We start from the raw sequence: 20509 nt of genomic DNA, 5'->3' as shown, positions 1-20509 counted from the left end.
GAACCACACATATGCGAGAGGCCATTGACGCTGAAGCCGACCAGAAAGGAAAGGGGCTTAGGCTCAAGTCAAGGAGGACCCAGTCAGCAAAGATTCAGGCAGAGGAGGAGGAGGAAGCAGTGACTGAGACCCAGTTGTGGCCAGAAAGGACGGAGAAAATTCCAGAGGATTTCATATCCAGGAGACCAAGAGGACAACGTGAACTCAAAAGCAAACACTCTGTGAAGTGTTTACTACAAATATAGAGAGAGTTATAAATATAGATATAGTTACCTAGATACATACGTATTGATTATATATACATTATATATTATAAATTTATAAATATAGTTATAAATATAGATATAGTTACCTAGATACATACATATTGATTATATATAAATTATATATTATAAATTTATAAATATGCAGAGAGTTATAAATATATAGTCCCTAGATACATATTGATTATATATAAATTATATATTATAAATTATAAATATACAGAGTTATAAATATATAGTTCCTAGATAGATACATATTGATTATATATAAATTATATATTATAAATTTATAAATATATAGAGAGTTATAAATATAGATATAGTTATATAGTTACCTAGATACATACATATTGACTATATATATAAATATATAAATTATATATTATAACTTATAATTATAAATTATATATTATAACTTATAATTATAAGTTATTATATATAACTTATAATTATAAATTATATATTATAACTTATAATTATAAATTATATATTATAACTTATAATTATAAATTATATATTATAACTTATAATTATAAGTTATTATATATTATAACTTATAATTATAAATTATATATTATAACTTATAATTATAAATTATATATTATAACTTATAATTATAAATTATATATTATAACTTATAATTATAAATTATATATTATAACTTATAATTATAAATTATATATTATAACTTATAATTATAAATTATATATTATAACTTATAATTATAAATTATATATTATAACTTATAATTATAAATTATATATTATAACTTATAATTATAAATTATATATTATAACTTATAATTATAAATTATATATTATAATTTATAATTATAAATTATATTATAATTTATAATTATAATTATATTATATATATTTATATATTAATATATATTAATATATTTATATATTTATATATAAATAAATTTATAATATATAATTTATAATTATAAATTTATAATTATAAATTATATATTATAAATTTATTTATATATAAATATATAAATATATTAATATATATTAATATATAAATAAATTTATAATTATAAATTATATATTATAATTATATATTATAATTAATAATTATAAATTATATATTATAAATTATAATTATATAATTATAATTAATAATTATAAATTATATATTATAATTAATAATTATAAATTATATATTATAATTAATAATTATAAATTATTTATGAATAAATATATGATCATATATTTATTTATAAATATGTGTACATCTATAAATTTATATATTGTTATATCATGATTTAAAAAAGTAAATATGATGTGTTACATGCCAAAGATTCTTCCTTTTACCTGAAAATACTTTCAAGGGGTTTATATATTTATATCCATATTTAATTTATGTATTATTTATATATACTTAGATATAAATATACATTGATTATATGTCAATATATCTACATATTAATATATATTTATTAATATATCAATATATGTTTATATATCATGATAGATATATATCTATATATTATATAAATATATATGTATTATATATCTATATATTATCTATGTATATATCTATTAAGATAGATACATATTTGTATATATTGAGATAGATATCTATCAAGATTTTTAAATATATATTGGTATATATATCAAGATGAAAAACAACAAAAAGTAGATATGATGTGATACGTGCAAAGATTCATCCTTTTACCAAGAAATGCTTCCCCAGTTTGCAGTATATTTATATAGATTCTCCTAAACTTTCACAGAAGTTACATTGTAAAATGTATGTGAATGAAGTTGTTTTCTTTAACTTAGAAATGTTTTTTAAATACCTGTTAGTAAGTATTTTAAGACATTTTTAAGTAAAAATTATTATTAATGGTTAAGCAGTTATAAAGCACCCGTTAGTTACCACACAGTGTGCTAAAACTGTGGTTTAACATGAAGCCTCAAAGGCAACTCATGTATAGGATTCCTTGTTTATGGGATTACAGCTGGGTGATAAAGATGCAAACATAGGCTTTATCCTCTGGCCATGTGCAAGGCATGCCATTCTTTGGCTCCTTACCCTATTGTCTATTTGCTTATTTGTTTTAGGAATTCTGAAGTGTAAAAAGGACAAAGCTTATGAAGGCGGTCAGTTGTGTGCAATGTGCTTCAGTCCAAAGAAGTTGTACAAACATGAGATACACAAGCTGAAGGACATGACTTGTCTGAAGCCTTCAATAGAGTCCCCTCTGAGACAGAACAGGAGCAGGAGTATTGAGGAGGAGCAAGAACAGGAAGAGGATGGTGACAGCCAGCTCATCCTGGAGAAGTTCCAACTGCCCCAGTGGAGCATCTCTTTGAATATGACCGACGAGCACGGGAACATGGTGAACTTGGTCTGTGACATCAAGAAACCAATGGATGTGTACAAAATTCACTTGAACCAAACAGATCCTCCAGATATTGACATAAATGCAACAGTTGCCTTGGACTTTGAGTGTCCAATGACCCGGGAAAACTATGAAAAGCTATGGAAATTGATAGCATACTACAGTGAAGTTCCCGTGAAGCTACACAGAGAGCTCATGCTCAGCAAAGACCCCAGAGTCAGCTACCAGTACAGGCAGGATGCTGATGAGGAAGCTCTTTACTACACAGGTGTGAGAGCCCAGATTCTTGCAGAACCAGAATGGGTCATGCAGCCATCCATAGATATCCAGCTGAACCGACGTCAGAGTACGGCCAAGAAGGTGCTACTTTCCTACTACACCCAGTATTCTCAAACAATATCCACCAAAGATACAAGGCAGGCTCGGGGCAGAAGCTGGGTAATGATTGAGCCTAGTGGAGCTGTGCAAAGAGATCAGACTGTCCTGGAAGGGGGTCCATGCCAGTTGAGCTGCAACGTGAAAGCTTCTGAGAGTCCATCTATCTTCTGGGTGCTTCCAGATGGCTCCATCCTGAAAGCGCCCATGGATGACCCAGACAGCAAGTTCTCCATTCTCAGCAGTGGCTGGCTGAGGATCAAGTCCATGGAGCCATCTGACTCAGGCTTGTACCAGTGCATTGCTCAAGTGAGGGATGAAATGGACCGCATGGTATATAGGGTACTTGTGCAGTCTCCCTCCACTCAGCCAGCCGAGAAAGACACAGTGACAATTGGCAAGAACCCAGGGGAGTCGGTGACATTGCCTTGCAATGCTTTAGCAATACCCGAAGCCCACCTTAGCTGGATTCTTCCAAACAGAAGGATAATTAATGATTTGGCTAACACATCACATGTATACATGTTGCCAAACGGAACTCTTTCCATCCCAAAGGTCCAAGTCAGTGATAGTGGTTACTACAGATGTGTGGCTGTCAACCAGCAAGGAGCAGACCATTTTACGGTGGGAATCACAGTGACCAAGAAAGGGTCTGGCTTGCCATCCAAAAGAGGCAGACGCCCAGGTGCAAAGGCTCTTTCCAGAGTCAGAGAAGACATCGTGGAGGATGAAGGGGGCTCGGGCATGGGAGATGAAGAGAACACTTCAAGGAGACTTCTGCATCCAAAGGACCAAGAGGTGTTCCTCAAAACAAAGGATGATGCCATCAATGGAGATAAGAAAGCCAAGAAAGGGAGAAGAAAGCTGAAACTCTGGAAGCATTCGGAAAAAGAACCAGAGACCAATGTTGCAGAAGGTCGCAGAGTGTTTGAATCTAGACGAAGGATAAACATGGCAAACAAACAGATTAATCCGGAGCGCTGGGCTGATATTTTAGCCAAAGTCCGTGGGAAAAATCTCCCTAAGGGCACAGAATTACCCCCGTTGATTAAAACCACAAGTCCTCCATCCTTGAGTCTAGAAGTCACACCACCTTTTCCTGCTGTTTCTCCCCCCTCAGCATCTCCTGTGCAGACAGTAACCAGTGCTGAAGAATCCTCAGCAGATGTACCTCTACTTGGTGAAGAAGAGCACGTTTTGGGTACCATTTCCTCAGCCAGCATGGGGCTAGAACACAACCACAATGGAGTTATTCTTGTTGAACCTGAAGTAACAAGCACACCTCTGGAGGAAGTTGTTGATGACCTTTCTGAGAAGACTGAGGAGATAACTTCCACTGAAGGAGACCTGAAGGGGACAGCAGCCCCTACACTTATATCTGAGCCTTATGAACCATCTCCTACTCTGCACACATTAGACACAGTCTATGAAAAGCCCACCCATGAAGAGACGGCAACAGAGGGTTGGTCTGCAGCAGATGTTGGATCCTCACCAGAGCCCACATCCAGTGAGTATGAGCCTCCATTGGATGCTGTCTCCTTGGCTGAGTCTGAGCCCATGCAATACTTTGACCCAGATTTGGAGACTAAGTCACAACCAGATGAGGATAAGATGAAAGAAGACACCTTTTCACACCTTACTCCAACCCCCACCATCTGGGTTAATGACTCCGGTACATCACAGTTATTTGAGGATTCTACTATAGGGGAACCAGGTGTCCCAGGCCAATCACATCTACAAGGACTGACAGACAACATCTACCTTGTGAAAAGTAGTCTAAGCACTCAAGACACCTTACTGATTAAAAAGGGTATGAAAGAGATGTCTCAGACACTACAGGGAGGAAATATGCTAGAGGGAGACCCCACACACTCCAGAAGTTCTGAGAGTGAGGGCCAAGAGAGCAAATCCATCACTTTGCCTGACTCCACACTGGGTATAATGAGCAGTATGTCTCCAGTTAAGAAGCCTGCGGAAACCACAGTTGGTACCCTTCTAGACAAAGACACCACAACAGCAACAACAACACCAAGGCAAAAAGTTGCTCCGTCATCCACCATGAGCACTCACCCTTCTCGAAGGAGACCCAACGGGAGAAGGAGATTACGCCCCAACAAATTCCGCCACCGGCACAAGCAAACCCCACCCACAACTTTTGCCCCATCAGAGACTTTTTCTACTCAACCAACTCAAGCACCTGACATTAAGATTTCAAGTCAAGTGGAGAGTTCTCTGGTTCCTACAGCTTGGGTGGATAACACAGTTAATACCCCCAAACAGTTGGAAATGGAGAAGAATGCAGAACCCACATCCAAGGGAACACCACGGAGAAAACACGGGAAGAGGCCAAACAAACATCGATATACCCCTTCTACAGTGAGCTCAAGAGCGTCTGGATCCAAGCCCAGCCCTTCTCCAGAAAATAAACATAGAAACATTGTTACTCCCAGTTCAGAAACTATACTTTTGCCTAGAACTGTTTCTCTGAAAACTGAGGGCCCTTATGATTCCTTAGATTACATGACAACCACCAGAAAAATATATTCATCTTACCCTAAAGTCCAAGAGACACTTCCAGTCACATATAAACCCACATCAGATGGAAAAGAAATTAAGGATGATGTTGCCACAAATGTTGACAAACATAAAAGTGACATTTTAGTCACTGGTGAATCAATTACTAATGTCATACCAACTTCTCGCTCCTTGGTCTCCACTATGGGAGAATTTAAGGAAGAATCCTCTCCTGTAGGCTTTCCAGGAACTCCAACCTGGAATCCCTCAAGGACGGCCCAGCCTGGGAGGCTACAGACAGACATACCTGTTACCACTCCTGGGGAAAATCTTACAGACCCTCCCCTTCTTAAAGAGCTTGAGGATGTGGATTTCACTTCCGAGTTTTTGTCCTCTGTGACAGTCTCCACACCATTTCACCAGGAAGAAGCTGGTTCTTCCACAACTCTCTCAAGCATAAAAGTGGAGGTGGCTTCAAGTCAGGCAGAAACCACCACCCTTGATCAAGATCATCTTGAAACCACTGTGGCTATTCTCCTTTCTGAAACTAGACCACAGAATCACACCCCTACTGCTGCCCGGATGAAGGAGCCAGCATCCTCGTCCCCATCCACAATTCTCATGTCTTTGGGACAAACCACCACCACTAAGCCAGCACTTCCCAGTCCAAGAATATCTCAAGCATCTAGAGATTCCAAGGAAAATGTTTTCTTGAATTATGTGGGGAATCCAGAAACAGAAGCAAACCCAGTGAACAATGAAGGAACACAGCATATGTCAGGGCCAAATGAATTATCAACACCCTCTTCCGACCAGGATGCATTTAACTTGTCTACAAAGCTGGAATTGGAAAAGCAAGTATTTGGTAGTAGGAGTCTACCACGTGGCCCAGATAGCCAACGCCAGGATGGAAGAGTTCATGCTTCTCATCAACTAACCAGAGTCCCTGCCAAACCCATCCTACCAACAGCAACAGTGAAGCTGCCTGAAATGTCCACACAAAGCGCTTCCAGATACTTTGTAACTTCCCAGTCACCTCGTCACTGGACCAACAAACCAGAAATAACTACATATCCTTCTGGGGCTTTGCCAGAGAACAAACAGTTTACAACTCCAAGATTATCAAGTACGACAACTCCTCTCCCATTGCACATGTCCAAACCCAGCATTCCTAGTAAGTTTACTGACCGAAGAACTGACCAATTCAATGGCTACTCCAAAGTGTTTGGAAATAACAACATCCCTGAGGCAAGAAACCCAGTTGGAAAGCCTCCCAGTCCAAGAATTCCTCATTATTCCAATGGAAGACTCCCTTTCTTTACCAACAAGACTCTTTCTTTTCCACAGTTGGGAGTCACCCGGAGACCCCAGATACCTACTTCTCCTGCCCCAGTAATGAGAGAGAGAAAAGTTATTCCAGGTTCCTACAACAGGATACATTCCCATAGCACCTTCCATCTGGACTTTGGCCCTCCGGCACCTCCGTTGTTGCACACTGCGCAGACCACGAGATCACCCTCAACTAACTTACAGAATATCCCTATGGTCTCTTCCACCCAGAGTTCTGTCTCCTTTATAACATCTTCTGTCCAGTCCTCAGGAAGCTTCCACCAGAGCAGCTCAAAATTCTTTGCAGGAGGACCTCCTGCATCCAAATTCTTGTCTCTTGGGGAAAAGCCCCAAATCCTCACCAAGTCCCCACAGACTGTGTCCGTCACCGCTGAGACAGACACTGTGTTTCCCTGTGAGGCAACAGGAAAACCAAAGCCTTTCGTTACTTGGACAAAGGTTTCCACAGGTAAGATGTTTAAGCATCTACTTTATTTTTTTTTTTTTTTGGTCAATTTTTATTTTATTGGCTAGCAATATAATACATTAAAACAGTATATGGTGAACAACATAAACACATTAGGAGAAATTTTTATAACACATTTGGGGAATTTTTTTACTCGAATAAGTGTTTATTTTTATTTTTATAACTTCAGCTTTTATTTTAGACACAGGGGGAACATGTGCAGGCTTGTCACACGGGTATATTGTGTGATGCTGAGGTCTGGGGCACAAATGATCCCATTACCCAGGTAGCCAGCGTAGCATCCAATAGGTACATTTTTCAGCCCTTGCCACCCCTCCCTCTCTCCTCTACTAGTCCCAAGTGTCTATTTGTCCTATCTTTATGTCCATATGTACCCAATCTACACTTCAACCAGAGTTTGTGTAGGAGAAAGTTACTGGAGTCTTACTTTAGGATTAATTTACCTTTCTTATGGACTCAAGGGCCTCTCTGGGCAGGGGTGGCTGGCCACTGCAAGCCTGGGATGCCCATGCAGCCAGCTAGCCCGAGGAGTTCAGGAGAACAGCATGAGCATAAATAAATAAGGGAGAGGCTGTGTCTCTAGTAATTGAGCTTGTGGCATCTTAGCTCACCTTGGAAGTGGCTGGGACTCATGCCTGCTTCCAGAATTCTCTATTAAACCCACATTTACTGTCCTTTGCCTGAAGATGGCCCTGTTTCTGGGATTAGTGTAAAGATGAAAAAGAGAAACAAAACATTCTTTTTCTCTATCCTTTTTTTACAGCATACTTATTTCGTATGTGTGTGATGACAACCCAAAATCTACTCTCAACAATTTTCAAGTATAAGCTAAATTGTTATTAACTATAGTTGCCATGAGTATAATATCACTTAAGCATATTCCTCCTAACTGAACTTCATACTCTTTAATTAATATCTTCCCTTTACTCCCACCCCCAGCCCCTGGTAACCACCATTCCACTATCTGCTTCAGTTTCTATGAGTTCAACTTTCTTACATTGCACATATAAGTGAGATCATGCAGTATTTGTCTGTCTGTGCCTGGTTTATTTCACTTAATCTAATGTCCTCCAGGTTCATTTATGTTGTGGCAAATGACAGAATTTCGTTTTTTGTTTGTTTTTTTTTTAAAAAAAGGAAAAGAAAAGACAGAATGGCATTTCATTGTGCATATATACCACATTCCCTTTATCCATTCATTCATTGATGGACACTTAGCTGAATTCCATATCTTGGCTATTGTGAATAGCACTGTGGTAAACATGGGAGTGCAGATGTCTTGTCAACATACTGACATCATTTCCTTTGGATAAATACCCAGTAGTGGGATTGCTAGACCATAGGCAGCTCTATTGTTAGTTTTATGAGGAATCTCCATACTGTTTTCCACAGTGGTTGTACCAAATTACATTCCCACCAACAGTGTACGAGGGTGCCCTTTTCTCCACATCTTCACCAGTGTCTGTGTTTTTGGTCTTTTTGATAATAACCATTCCAGCAGGCATGAGATGATATCTCAGTTTTACATTTCTTTCATGGTTAGGACCAAAACAGGCTGGGTGTGGTGGCTCACACTTGTAATCCTAGCACTGTGGGTAGCCAAGACAAGAGAATCACTTGAGGTCAGGAGTTCAAGACCAGCCTGGGCAACACAGCAAGACCATGTCTCTACAAAAAACAAAAATTTAAATTATCCAGGAGTGGTGGCCTGCACCTGTAGCCCCAGCTACTTAGAAGGCTGAGTCCAGGAGGTTGAGACTGCAGTGAGCTATGAGTGTACCACTGCACTCTCGCCTGGGAGACAGCAAGACCCTATCTCTAACGAATAAAATAAATATAAAAAAAAACTTTTAAAAACACTAAAACATTCTACCTACTACATTTGCTTTTGCTGCCTGGGTGTTAAAGTGGAGAATTAGATTAACTAATACTGCTCGTTTGAGCATTATCAAAAGGGCACAGTTTATGCCAAAGCTGACTGTGTTAATTTTCTCCAGGAGCTCTTATGACTCCGAATACCAGGATACAACGGTTTGAGGTTCTCAAGAACGGTACCTTAGTGATACGGAAGGTTCAAGTACAAGATCGAGGCCAGTATATGTGCACCGCCAGCAACCTGCACGGCCTGGACAGGATGGTGGTCTTGCTTTCGGTCACCGTGCAGCAACCTCAAATCCTAGCCTCCCACTACCAGGACGTCACTGTCTACCTGGGAGACACCATTGCAATGGAGTGTCTGGCCAAAGGGACCCCAGTCCCCCAAATTTCCTGGATCTTCCCTGACAGGAGGGTGTGGCAAACTGTGTCCCCCGTGGAGGGCCGCATCACCCTGCACGAAAACCGGACCCTTTCCATCAAGGAGGCGTCCTTCTCAGACAGAGGCGTCTATAAGTGCGTGGCCAGCAATGCAGCCGGGGCGGACAGCCTGGCCATCCGCCTGCACGTGGCGGCACTGCCCCCCGTTATCCACCAGGAGAAGCTGGAGAACATCTCGCTGCCCCCGGGGCTCAGCATTCACATTCACTGCACTGCCAAGGCTGCGCCCCTGCCCAGCGTGCGCTGGGTGCTCGGGGACGGTACCCAGATCCGCCCCTCGCAGTTCCTCCACGGGAACTTGTTTGTTTTCCCCAACGGGACGCTCTACATCCGCAACCTCGCGCCCAAGGACAGCGGGCGCTATGAGTGCGTGGCCGCCAACCTGGTAGGCTCCGCGCGCAGGACGGTGCAGCTGAACGTGCAGCGTGCAGCAGCCAACGCGCGCATCACGGGCACCTCCCCGCGGAGGACGGACGTCAGGTACGGAGGGACCCTCAAGCTGGACTGCAGCGCCTCGGGGGACCCCTGGCCGCGCATCCTCTGGAGGCTGCCGTCCAAGAGGATGATCGACGCGCTCTTCAGGTAGGCAGCTCTGCGTGGCTTCCTGTAAATCGCTGGGCTGGTGGCCCCAACGAATATGAGTCCTTTTTCAGGATGAATATGCACACACGTTGCTCCCTGCGTCCGATAAAATTAAATGAAATTAATTAGCAGGGCACTGTGGCTCACGCCTGTAATCCCAGCACTTTGGGAGGACCAGGCGGGCGGATCACTTGAGGTCAGGAGTTCGAGACCAGCCTGGCCGACATGGTGAAACACTGTCTCTAATAAACATACAAAAATTTGCGGGCATTGTGGCGAGCGTCTGTAGTCCCAGCTACTCTGGAGGCTGAGGCAGGAGAATTGCTTGAACCCGGGAGGTGGAGGTTGCAGTGAGCCAAGATCATGCCACTTCACTCCACCCTGGACGACAGAGTGACATTCCATCTCAAATAATAATAATAATAAATTCATTAGAGACAGGGTGTCACTCTGTTGCCCAGGCTGGAGTGCAGTGGTGCGATCATAGCTCACTGCAGCCTCAAACTTCTGGGTTCAAGCGATCGTCCAGCCTCAGCCTCCTGAGTAGCTGGGACTACAGGTGTGCACCATGAGGCACGGCTTGTTATTATTATTATTATTATTAACTTTTTGTAGAGATGGGTTCTGCTATGTTCCCAAGGATGATCTCGAACACTTCACCTCAAGCAATCTTCCCGCCCTGACCTCCCAAAGTGCTGGGATGACAGGCTTGAGCTCCTGTGCCTGGCCCGGTGTGTGATTTATTTATTTATTTATTTATTTATTTATTTATTTTTGAGACGGAATCTCGCTCTGTGGCCTAGGCTGGAGTGCAGTGGCACGATCTCGGCTCACTGCAAGTTCCCCCTACAGGTTCACGCCATTCTCCTGCCTCAGCCTCCCGTGTAGCTGGGACTACAGGCGCCCACCACCACACCCGGCTAATTTTTTGTATTTTTAGTAGAGACGGGGTTTCACCGTGTTAGCCAGGATGGTCTCAATCTCCTGACCTCCTGATCCGCCCACCTGGACCTCCCAAAATGCTGGGATTACAGGCGTGAGCCACCGCACCCGGCCCCAGTGTGTGATTTTTATGCAATGAAATTTTGTCCCTCTAAACTCGGATCCAGAACAAATACTTAACTTCTTAACAAATACTTAACTTCCTCCTCTCTTGCCCCATTAAAAAAAAAAAAGGAAAAAAGGATAAATGAACCAAGAAATTCTTGTTTTAATGATTATATGTTTAACTATAATGTTAGGACAAACAATTCAGCTTGCCTCTATTTCCATTATTGATTTCAACAAAATACATAGACGTGTTAGGCTTTATTTTAATATGGCATTATTGATACAGTCAAAGTGTATACATTGTTTTAAAAGCATCATTACCACACCAACATAGTGCACTTGAAATGATAAAAATGTACTTGGGCTATGAAGAAAGCCAAGCCACCTTCTAATCAAGTGCCATCTGTTCCCAGATATACAGGTTTATGGCAGTGCTTTTCAACCAAGGGTGATTTTGCCCCAAGACAACACTTGGCAATATCTGAAGACACCTTTGATTATCACAAATGGGGCAGTGGGTGCTTCTGGTATCTGGTGGGTGGAGGCCAGGGACGGTACTCAACACCCTGCAGTGCACAGGATGGCCCATCACAGATAGTCATCCATCCTACCTTCAATGTCCATAGTGCCGAGGTCAGGTAACTCTGTCTTAGCATGAAAGGTTCTATCTATCTATCTATCTATCTATCTATCTATCTATCTATCATCTATCTATCTATCTATCCATCATCTATCCATCCTTCTACCTATTTCATCTATCTATCTATCTATCTATCTATCTATATCTATCTATCTATCTATCTATCATCTGTCTGTCTGTCTGTCTGTCTATCCATCCATCATCTATGGCAGTGGTTTGCAACCAGGCATCAGGTGTTCCTTAGTCCCCAAGGGACAGTTGGTGATGTATGGAGACATTTTAGGTCATGATGACTCTGGGGTGGAGGGTGTGCTTCTGGTATATGGTGGCTGCAGCCCCGGGATGCTGCTCAACACCCTACAGTGCACAGGACACCCCACCCCAGATTAGCATTCATCTTGCCTTAAATGTTACTACTGCTGAGGTCAAGTAACCCTGTCTTAGCATGTAAGATTTTGCCTATCCATTTACCTATCTATTTATCCATTCATTCATTCCTGTATACTTAACCTATCCATCCATCTTTATCTCTTATGTATCTATTCATTCATGCATCCACCCATATCTATCTATCTATCTACCTACCTACCTGTCTATGGCAGTTGTTTACAACCAAGGAGATTTTATTCCAAGGAGATATTTGGCTATGTCTGGCAACATTTTTTTGGTTGTCACAAATGGGATGAATGTTACTGGCATCTGGTGGGTGGAGCCCGGAGATGCTGCTCAACACCCTACAGTGCACAGGACAGACCCACCACAGAGAATCCTCCATCCAGCCTTAAATGTCCCTAGTACTGAAGCCAAGAAACCCTATCTTAGTATGAAAATGTTGGTCTATCCATATACCTGCTTATCCATCCATCCATGTCTATCTACCTAACCTATCCATCCATTCATTCTTATCTCTTACGTATCCATCTATTCATCCATCCATCCATCTATCCATCCATTTATCCATCCGTATCTATCTGTCTATCTGTCTACTCATCTATCTAGCTAGCTAGCTATGGCAGTTGTTTGCAACCAAGGAGATTTTACTCCCAGGAGACATTTGGCTGTGTCTGGCAACATTTTGTGGTTATCACAGATGGGATGGATGCTACTGGCATCTGGTGGGTGGAGTCCGGGGACACTGATCAACACCCTACAGTTCACAGGATGGCCCCATCACAGAGAATCTTCTAGCCCCAAATGTCCCTAGTGCCAAGATTGAAAAACCCTGAGCTAGATACAAAAAAAGAGCTAATATCTCTTTAATAAGCGTTTCAAAAAATAGAGGACCCAGATAGTAGAGGAAAGGTAAAATGGAGTCCAACTAAATTCACAGTGCAATGGTGGAGAACCCCTGGATTGTGCTGTCTTCAGCACTCAGTAGCTCGAGCAGGAAAGCCTCTCACCGTGGGTCCCTCCCCAGGGTAGGAGCAAAATCAGCGTCCAAGGTTTTCTTCTGCACAGTTGTGTCTGGCCTCCCAGGACTCTTTTCAATTCAGGAAAAGGGCTGAGATGCCTTTTCCCTGCCTGTATTTTATACTTTAGATGGCTGGGTGGTGCCCTGAAGAGCTTGCACAATCAATCCAGAAGAGCCATGTACCCAATTTACCCAGGAATGCCTTCCAGCTTAGCAGATGTGCTGCCACATAGAGAACTGTTTTCCATTGAATTTGGCATGGTGGAGGCAATTTTGAATGGATAACAGTGTAAGAATGCAGTTCCAGTAAGATTTTTGAGTCATTCCATTAATGTCTCCATATAAATCCTAAATAAATTATAAACCATTATTTCTGTCACTTCATTCTTAGTAAATTCTGACTATATTCTTAGTAAAGTGTAATTGAACAAACCATGTGCATTTTGTCAAAGAGCAGGCTCTGCCGTGCTATTTAAAAATACAAATATTGAGCCAGGCGCAGTGGCTCACGCCTGTAATCCCAGCACTTTGGGAGGCCAAGGTGGGTGGATTGCTTGAGGTCAGGAGTTCAAGACCAGCCTGACCAATATGGTGAAACCCCGTCTCTACTCAAAATACAAAAATTAGCAGGGCGTGGTGGCCTATGCCTGTAGACCCAGCTACTCGGAAGGCTGAGGCAGGAGAATCATTTGAACCTGGGAGGCGGAGGTTGCAGTGAGCGGAGATCAGGCCACTGCACTCCAGCCTGGGTGACAGAGCGAGACTCCATCTCAAAAAACAAAAACAAAAACAAATATCAGAGCTTCGTTTCTTGAAGCTGAATCTCTCACGACGCACAGGCATCTGTGGCTTTGAGATTTGCTCAGTTGATTCTGATGACAACTGGGCTAGGGGTCACTGTTAATGGAAGCCTCAGAATGTTTACAGACACATGCTACCATACTCATTTTTGGACTCAAATTCCAAGGCACATTTAAATGTCCTTGCCTGTCCCACACCTGTTAAATTCCTTACCAAGTTACATTGACTTGATTCTCACTCATGGCCCACAAAACAGTGTATATGGTCATTGTTAATCATTGCTTTTATTACAATGATTAGGTTGAATGTAATCACAACTGGGCTTATTTTAAAAGATCTATGACAGTGTCTTAGACATGCCATTAGAAAAATGGAGTCTTGCCAGGTATGGTGGCTCATGCCTGTAATCCCAGCACTTTGGGAGACCAAGGCAGAAGGATCACTTAAGTCCAGGAGTTCAAACTCAGTCTGGACAACATAGCAAGATCCCTTCTCTACAAAATAAAAAATAAAAAAAACTCCATCCAGGCATATTGGTGTATTGTTGTAGTCCAAGCTACTCAGGAGGCTGAGATGGAAGTGTCCCTTGAGTCCAAGAAATCGAGACTACAGTTAGCTATGATTGCACCACTGCACTCCAGCCTGGGTGACAAACAAGATCTCAGTTCTTAAAAAAAAAAAAAAAAGAAAGTGTGGTATTTGGGAAATATGAAGGCTCCCATTATAATGTATGTGTAATTGAGAATTCAATAGGGGCAATTTTAAAAGTGAGAACTTTCTCAATCTTTTCACTGGATTATTCAACATATTAGTTCTGAATAACTAAAGGATACTTCAGTATTTATAAAACTCTTACATACATAATGAAGATTTTCCTATCATCCTTTCTAGTTTGCCTCTGTTAAACCTTTTTGTAATTATTAACTCGGCAGTGCTTGGACTTCATGGGGAAGAATGACACACCAGCCTTGAGGTTTTAGCTAGTGAGTGTTATTCAGCTTTAATTACAAATTCTAGAAAACCTGTTACACCAATAGGGCCAGCTTCTGAAGATCCCGATTTTAGCCTTAAAACTCACCTTGAAACTCTGGGCATAACCATAATTACATGACCTTATTAGAGTTGCTTTTCTGACTCTTGCCCAAAACTGGGATACAACAGCTTTGAAAAAAGAAATTGCCAAGAGTAGAAACCGTGTCTAAAGCATTTTCTCCAGGAAGAATTTAACATCTTTATAAGGTTGACCCAGATTCATCACCATCTCCATGACTGCAGCATTTTATCTGATTTTGTTTTTACATTGACCTCTGCAATGACTACCATGCAAATACTTGATCCACACACACTTGCAGGAATGGGATTGACGTCTTTGACTACATTTCATGTCCTTGAACCCATGGTAAGGCCAGCCTAACATCAGATTCAACAGGGAGTTCTTATTTGCAGTCAATCACTTTCCACAACCTTCTCCAGGCTGTAAAAACCACTGGGCATTTTGCAATAGCAGCCACCTGAGCTGATGCATCACAGAAACACCTATTTTTGTGTTATTCCAGCGACCTAATGCCACACTAGAGCATTTGGGAAACTGACATCTTACTCCTTTTTCTTTTTTTCTGTAGTTTTGATAGCAGAATCAAGGTGTTTGCCAATGGGACCCTGGTGGTGAAATCAGTGACGGACAAAGATGCCGGAGATTACCTGTGCGTAGCTCGAAATAAGGTTGGTGATGACTACGTGGTGCTCAAGGTGGATGTGGTGATGAAACCGGCCAAGATTGAACACAAGGAGGAGAACGACCACAAAGTCTTCTACGGGGGTGACCTGAAAGTGGACTGTGTGGCCACCGGGCTTCCTAATCCCGAGATCTCCTGGAGCCTCCCAGACGGGAGTCTGGTGAACTCCTTCATGCAGTCGGATGACAGCGGTGGACGCACCAAGCGCTATGTCGTCTTCAACAATGGGACACTCTACTTTAACGAAGTGGGGATGAGGGAGGAAGGAGACTACACCTGCTTTGCTGAAAATCAGGTCGGGAAGGACGAGATGAGAGTCAGAGTCAAGGTGGTGACAGCGCCCGCCACCATCCGGAACAAGACTTACTTGGTGGTTCAGGTGCCCTATGGAGACGTGGTCACTGTAGCCTGTGAGGCCAAAGGAGAACCCATGCCCAAGGTGACTTGGTTGTCCCCAACCAACAAGGTGATCCCCACCTCCTCTGAGAAGTATCAGATATACCAAGATGGCACTCTCCTTATTCAGAAAGCCCAGCGTTCTGACAGCGGCAACTACACCTGCTTGGTCAGGAACAGCGCGGGAGAGGATAGGAAGACGGTGTGGATTCACGTCAACGTCCAGCCACCCAAGATCAACGGTAACCCCAACCCCATCACCACTGTGCGGGAGATAGCAGCCGGGGGCAGTCGGAAACTGATTGACTGCAAAGCTGAAGGCATCCCCACCCCGAGGGTGTTATGGGCTTTTCCCGAGGGTGTGGTTCTGCCAGCTCCATACTATGGAAACCGGATCACTGTCCATGGCAACGGTTCCCTGGACATCAGGAGTTTGAGGAAGAGTGACTCCGTCCAGCTGGTATGCATGGCACGCAACGAGGGAGGGGAGGCCAGGTTGATCGTGCAGCTCACTGTCCTGGAGCCCATGGAGAAACCCATCTTCCACGACCCGATCAGCGAGAAGATCACGGCCATGGCGGGCCACACCATCAGCCTCAACTGCTCTGCCGCGGGGACCCCGACACCCAGCCTGGTGTGGGTCCTTCCCAATGGCACCGATCTGCAGAGTGGACAGCAGCTGCAGCGCTTCTACCACAAGGCTGACGGCATGCTACACATTAGCAGTCTCTCCTCGGTGGACGCTGGGGCCTACCGCTGCGTGGCCCGCAATGCCGCTGGCCACACGGAGAGGCTGGTCTCCCTGAAGGTGGGACTGAAGCCAGAAGCAAACAAGCAGTATCGTAACCTGGTCAGCATCATCAATGGTGAGACCCTGAAGCTCCCCTGCACCCCTCCCGGGGCTGGGCAGGGACGTTTCTCCTGGACGCTCCCCAATGGCATGCATCTGGAGGGCCCCCAAACCCTGGGACGCGTTTCTCTTCTGGACAATGGCACCCTCACGGTTCGTGAGGCCTCGGTGTTTGACAGGGGTACCTATGTATGCAGGATGGAGACCGAGTACGGCCCTTCGGTCACCAGCATCCCCGTGATTGTGATCGCCTATCCTCCCCGGATCACCAGCGAGCCCACCCCGGTCATCTACACCCGGCCCGGGAACACCGTGAAACTGAACTGCATGGCTATGGGGATTCCCAAAGCTGACATCACGTGGGAGTTACCGGATAAGTCGCATCTGAAGGCAGGGGTTCAGGCTCGTCTGTATGGAAACAGATTTCTTCACCCCCAGGGATCACTGACCATCCAGCATGCCACACAGAGAGATGCCGGCTTCTACAAGTGCATGGCAAAAAACATTCTCGGCAGTGACTCCAAAACAACTTACATCCACGTCTTCTGAAATGTGGATTCCAGAATGATTGCTTAGGAACTGACAACAAAGCGGGGTTTGTAAGGGAAGCCAGGTTGGGGAATCGGAGCTCTTAAATAATGTGTCACAGTGCATGGTGGCCCCTGGTGGGTTTCAAGTTGAGGTTGATCTTGATCTACAATTGTTGGGAAAAGGAAGCAATGCAGACACGAGAAGGAGGGCTCAGCCTTGCTGGGAACTTTTTTTTGTGTTTACATCATGCCAGGGGCTTCATTCAGGGTGTCTGTGCTCTGACTGCAATTTTTCTTTTTTTGCAAATGCCACTCGACTGCCTTCATAAGCGTCCATAGGATATCTGAGGAACATTCATCAAAATAAGCCATAGACATGAACAACACCTCACTACCCCATTGAAGACGCATCACCTAGTTAACCTGCTGCAGTTTTTACATGATAGACTTTGTTCCAGATTGACAAGTCATCTTTCAGTTATTTCCTCTGTCACTTCAAAACTCCAGCTTGCCCAATAAGGATTTAGAACCAGAGTGACTGATATATATATATATATTTTAATTCAGAGTTACATACATACAGCTACCATTTTATATGAAAAAAGAAAAACATTTCTTCCTGGAACTCACTTTTTATATAATGTTTTATATATATTTTTTTTCCTTTCAAATCAGACGATGAGACTAGAAGGAGAAATACTTTCTGTCTTATTAAAATTAATAAATTATTGGTCTTTACAAGACTTGGATACATTACAGCAGACATGGAAATATAAGTTTAAAAAATTTCTCTCCAACCTCCTTCAAATTCAGTCACCACTGTTATATTACCTTCTCCAGGAACCCTGCAGTGGGGAAGGCTGCGATATTAGATTTCCTTGTATGCAAAGTTTTTGTTGAAAGCTGTGCTCAGAGGAGGTGAGAGGAGAGGAAGGAGAAAACTGCATCATAACTTTACAGAATTGAATCTAGAGTCTTCCCCAAAAAGCCCAGAAACTTCTCTGCAGTATCTGGCTTGTCCATCTGGTCTAAGGTGGCTGCTTCTTCCCCAGCCATGAGTCAGTTTGTGCCCATGAATAATACAAGACCTGTTATTTCCATGACTGCTTTACTGTATTTTTAAGGTCAATATACTGTACATTTGATAATAAAATAATATTCTCCCAAAAACCGGGCAGTGATGACAATGCTATTTTCAAGGACAAAAGAGGGTCTCATGAATTTGGGTTTCCATCAGAGCAGTTGAAAAAACTGCTTTCATTCACTTTCTCTCAATGATTAGCTTCTCTACACATTTTTAACAGGCAAGGAAACTGAGTCAAAGGCAATGCTTCTGATGACAGATTTGGCAGGCAGGGTTTGAGTGTCACTTGCATGTAGTGACAATTTCAGTATGCAGCAAGACAGTGTGGGGACTGAGAAGCAGTGCTCTAGGAAATCCTTCAGGATTTTTCTTTTTTAATTTTTGTCAAAGTGACATCTGGAAATACATGTACTGGTGTTCCACAAATATGCAAAACTGTCCTTCTTTTGCTTCCCCTGAGAGGAAGGAAAAAGGCAAACAAGATAAACATTTGGGAAAAATATGACTGTCAGCATTTCAAGAAATGCACTGTCTCCAATTGTTAAAGAATGTTGGTCATTGAAACTAAAGAATGCAGTTTTTTTTTAACTCTGTGGGAGGCATAGAGCCTGTCTCTCATTCATGAATCCACTTATTTGCTTAAATATGTCTGCACAGCCCTTACTGTGTGCTGGATATCAAGAGAGGCCTGAGGAGGCAAAGAGGTGGAGGAGGAGGTGGTGCTTGGAGTGTTTATCCTCAATAGACAGGCTCTTCAGATGGTGCAGGGTCTCTCAAAATGCACGTGAATGACATTTGGGGCTGGATGATTCTCTGGGCTGGGGTGTCCTGTGTAGGGTGTTGAGCAGCATCCCTGGGCTCTACCCGCCAGATACTAGTACCCTCCCACCCCCCCAAAATTGTGATGACCAAAAATGTCTCTGGACATTGCCAAATGCCCCTTTAGGGGGTGCAAACTTGCTCCTAGCTGAGAGCCACTGACATAAACGATAGATTAGATTGGTAGATAGATAACTGACAGATGATTGATATAGATAGATAAGTGATAGATAGATGGTAGATAGATGACAGATAGATAAATGATTGATAGATATAAAGTGATAGATGATAGGTTGATAATAGATATGGATAGGAGACATAAATAGATAAGGATTGATACAGATAGATGATTTATAGATATAAATAGATAATAGATATGGAAAGGAGTAAGATAGGTAGATAGATAATAGATGGTTGGATGGATGATAGATAGATAGATAAATGATGGATGGTTGGATGGATGATAGATACACAGATAGATAAAGGATGGATAGTTGGGTGGATGATAGATAGGTATATAGATAAATAGATGATGGATGTTTGGATGAATTATAGATAGATGACAGATAATAAATGGTTGAATGGATGATCAATAGATGGATAGATACATAGACTGATGATAGATGGTTGGGTGAATTAGATAGGTAATTGGGTAGATGACAGAGGGGTAGATAGAAAAATAGATGATGGCTGGTTGGATGGGTGATAGATGGATGGATAATAGATAGATAGATAGATACATAGATAGATAGATAGACACATAGATAGATAGATACATAGATAGATACATAGATATAGATAGATGATAGATAGATAGATAGATAGATAGATGATAGATAGATAGATGATAGATAGATATAGATAGATGATAGATAGATAGATATAGATAGATGATAGATAGATATAGATAGATGATAGATAGATAGATATAGATGATAGATAGATAGATAGATATAGATGATAGATAGAT

The 20509-nt window shown here is 42.2% G+C and overlaps 1 protein-coding gene across 1 annotated transcript in view; it reads left to right on the top strand.

The window, feature by feature from the left end:
* The window catches only part of MXRA5 (matrix remodeling associated 5), a 39200-nt gene extending 20391 nt beyond the window's left edge, over window positions 1-18809 (top strand). The window contains exons 5-7 of the mRNA XM_024353007.3: window positions 2339-7306; window positions 9322-10222; window positions 15747-18809. Coding sequence (XP_024208775.2) covers window positions 2339-7306; window positions 9322-10222; window positions 15747-17655 — 7778 coding nt within the window. The 3' untranslated portion in view covers window positions 17656-18809. The remainder of the gene's footprint in view (window positions 1-2338; window positions 7307-9321; window positions 10223-15746) is intronic.
* Window positions 18810-20509: the final 1700 nt, after the last annotated feature.

Source organism: Pan troglodytes, chromosome X (assembly GCF_028858775.2).
Source record: "Pan troglodytes isolate AG18354 chromosome X, NHGRI_mPanTro3-v2.0_pri, whole genome shotgun sequence".
Taxonomy (NCBI): domain Eukaryota; kingdom Metazoa; phylum Chordata; class Mammalia; order Primates; family Hominidae; genus Pan; species Pan troglodytes.
Note: the sequence above shows the minus strand (reverse complement) of the source record. Positions and strands in the feature narration are given on the sequence as shown.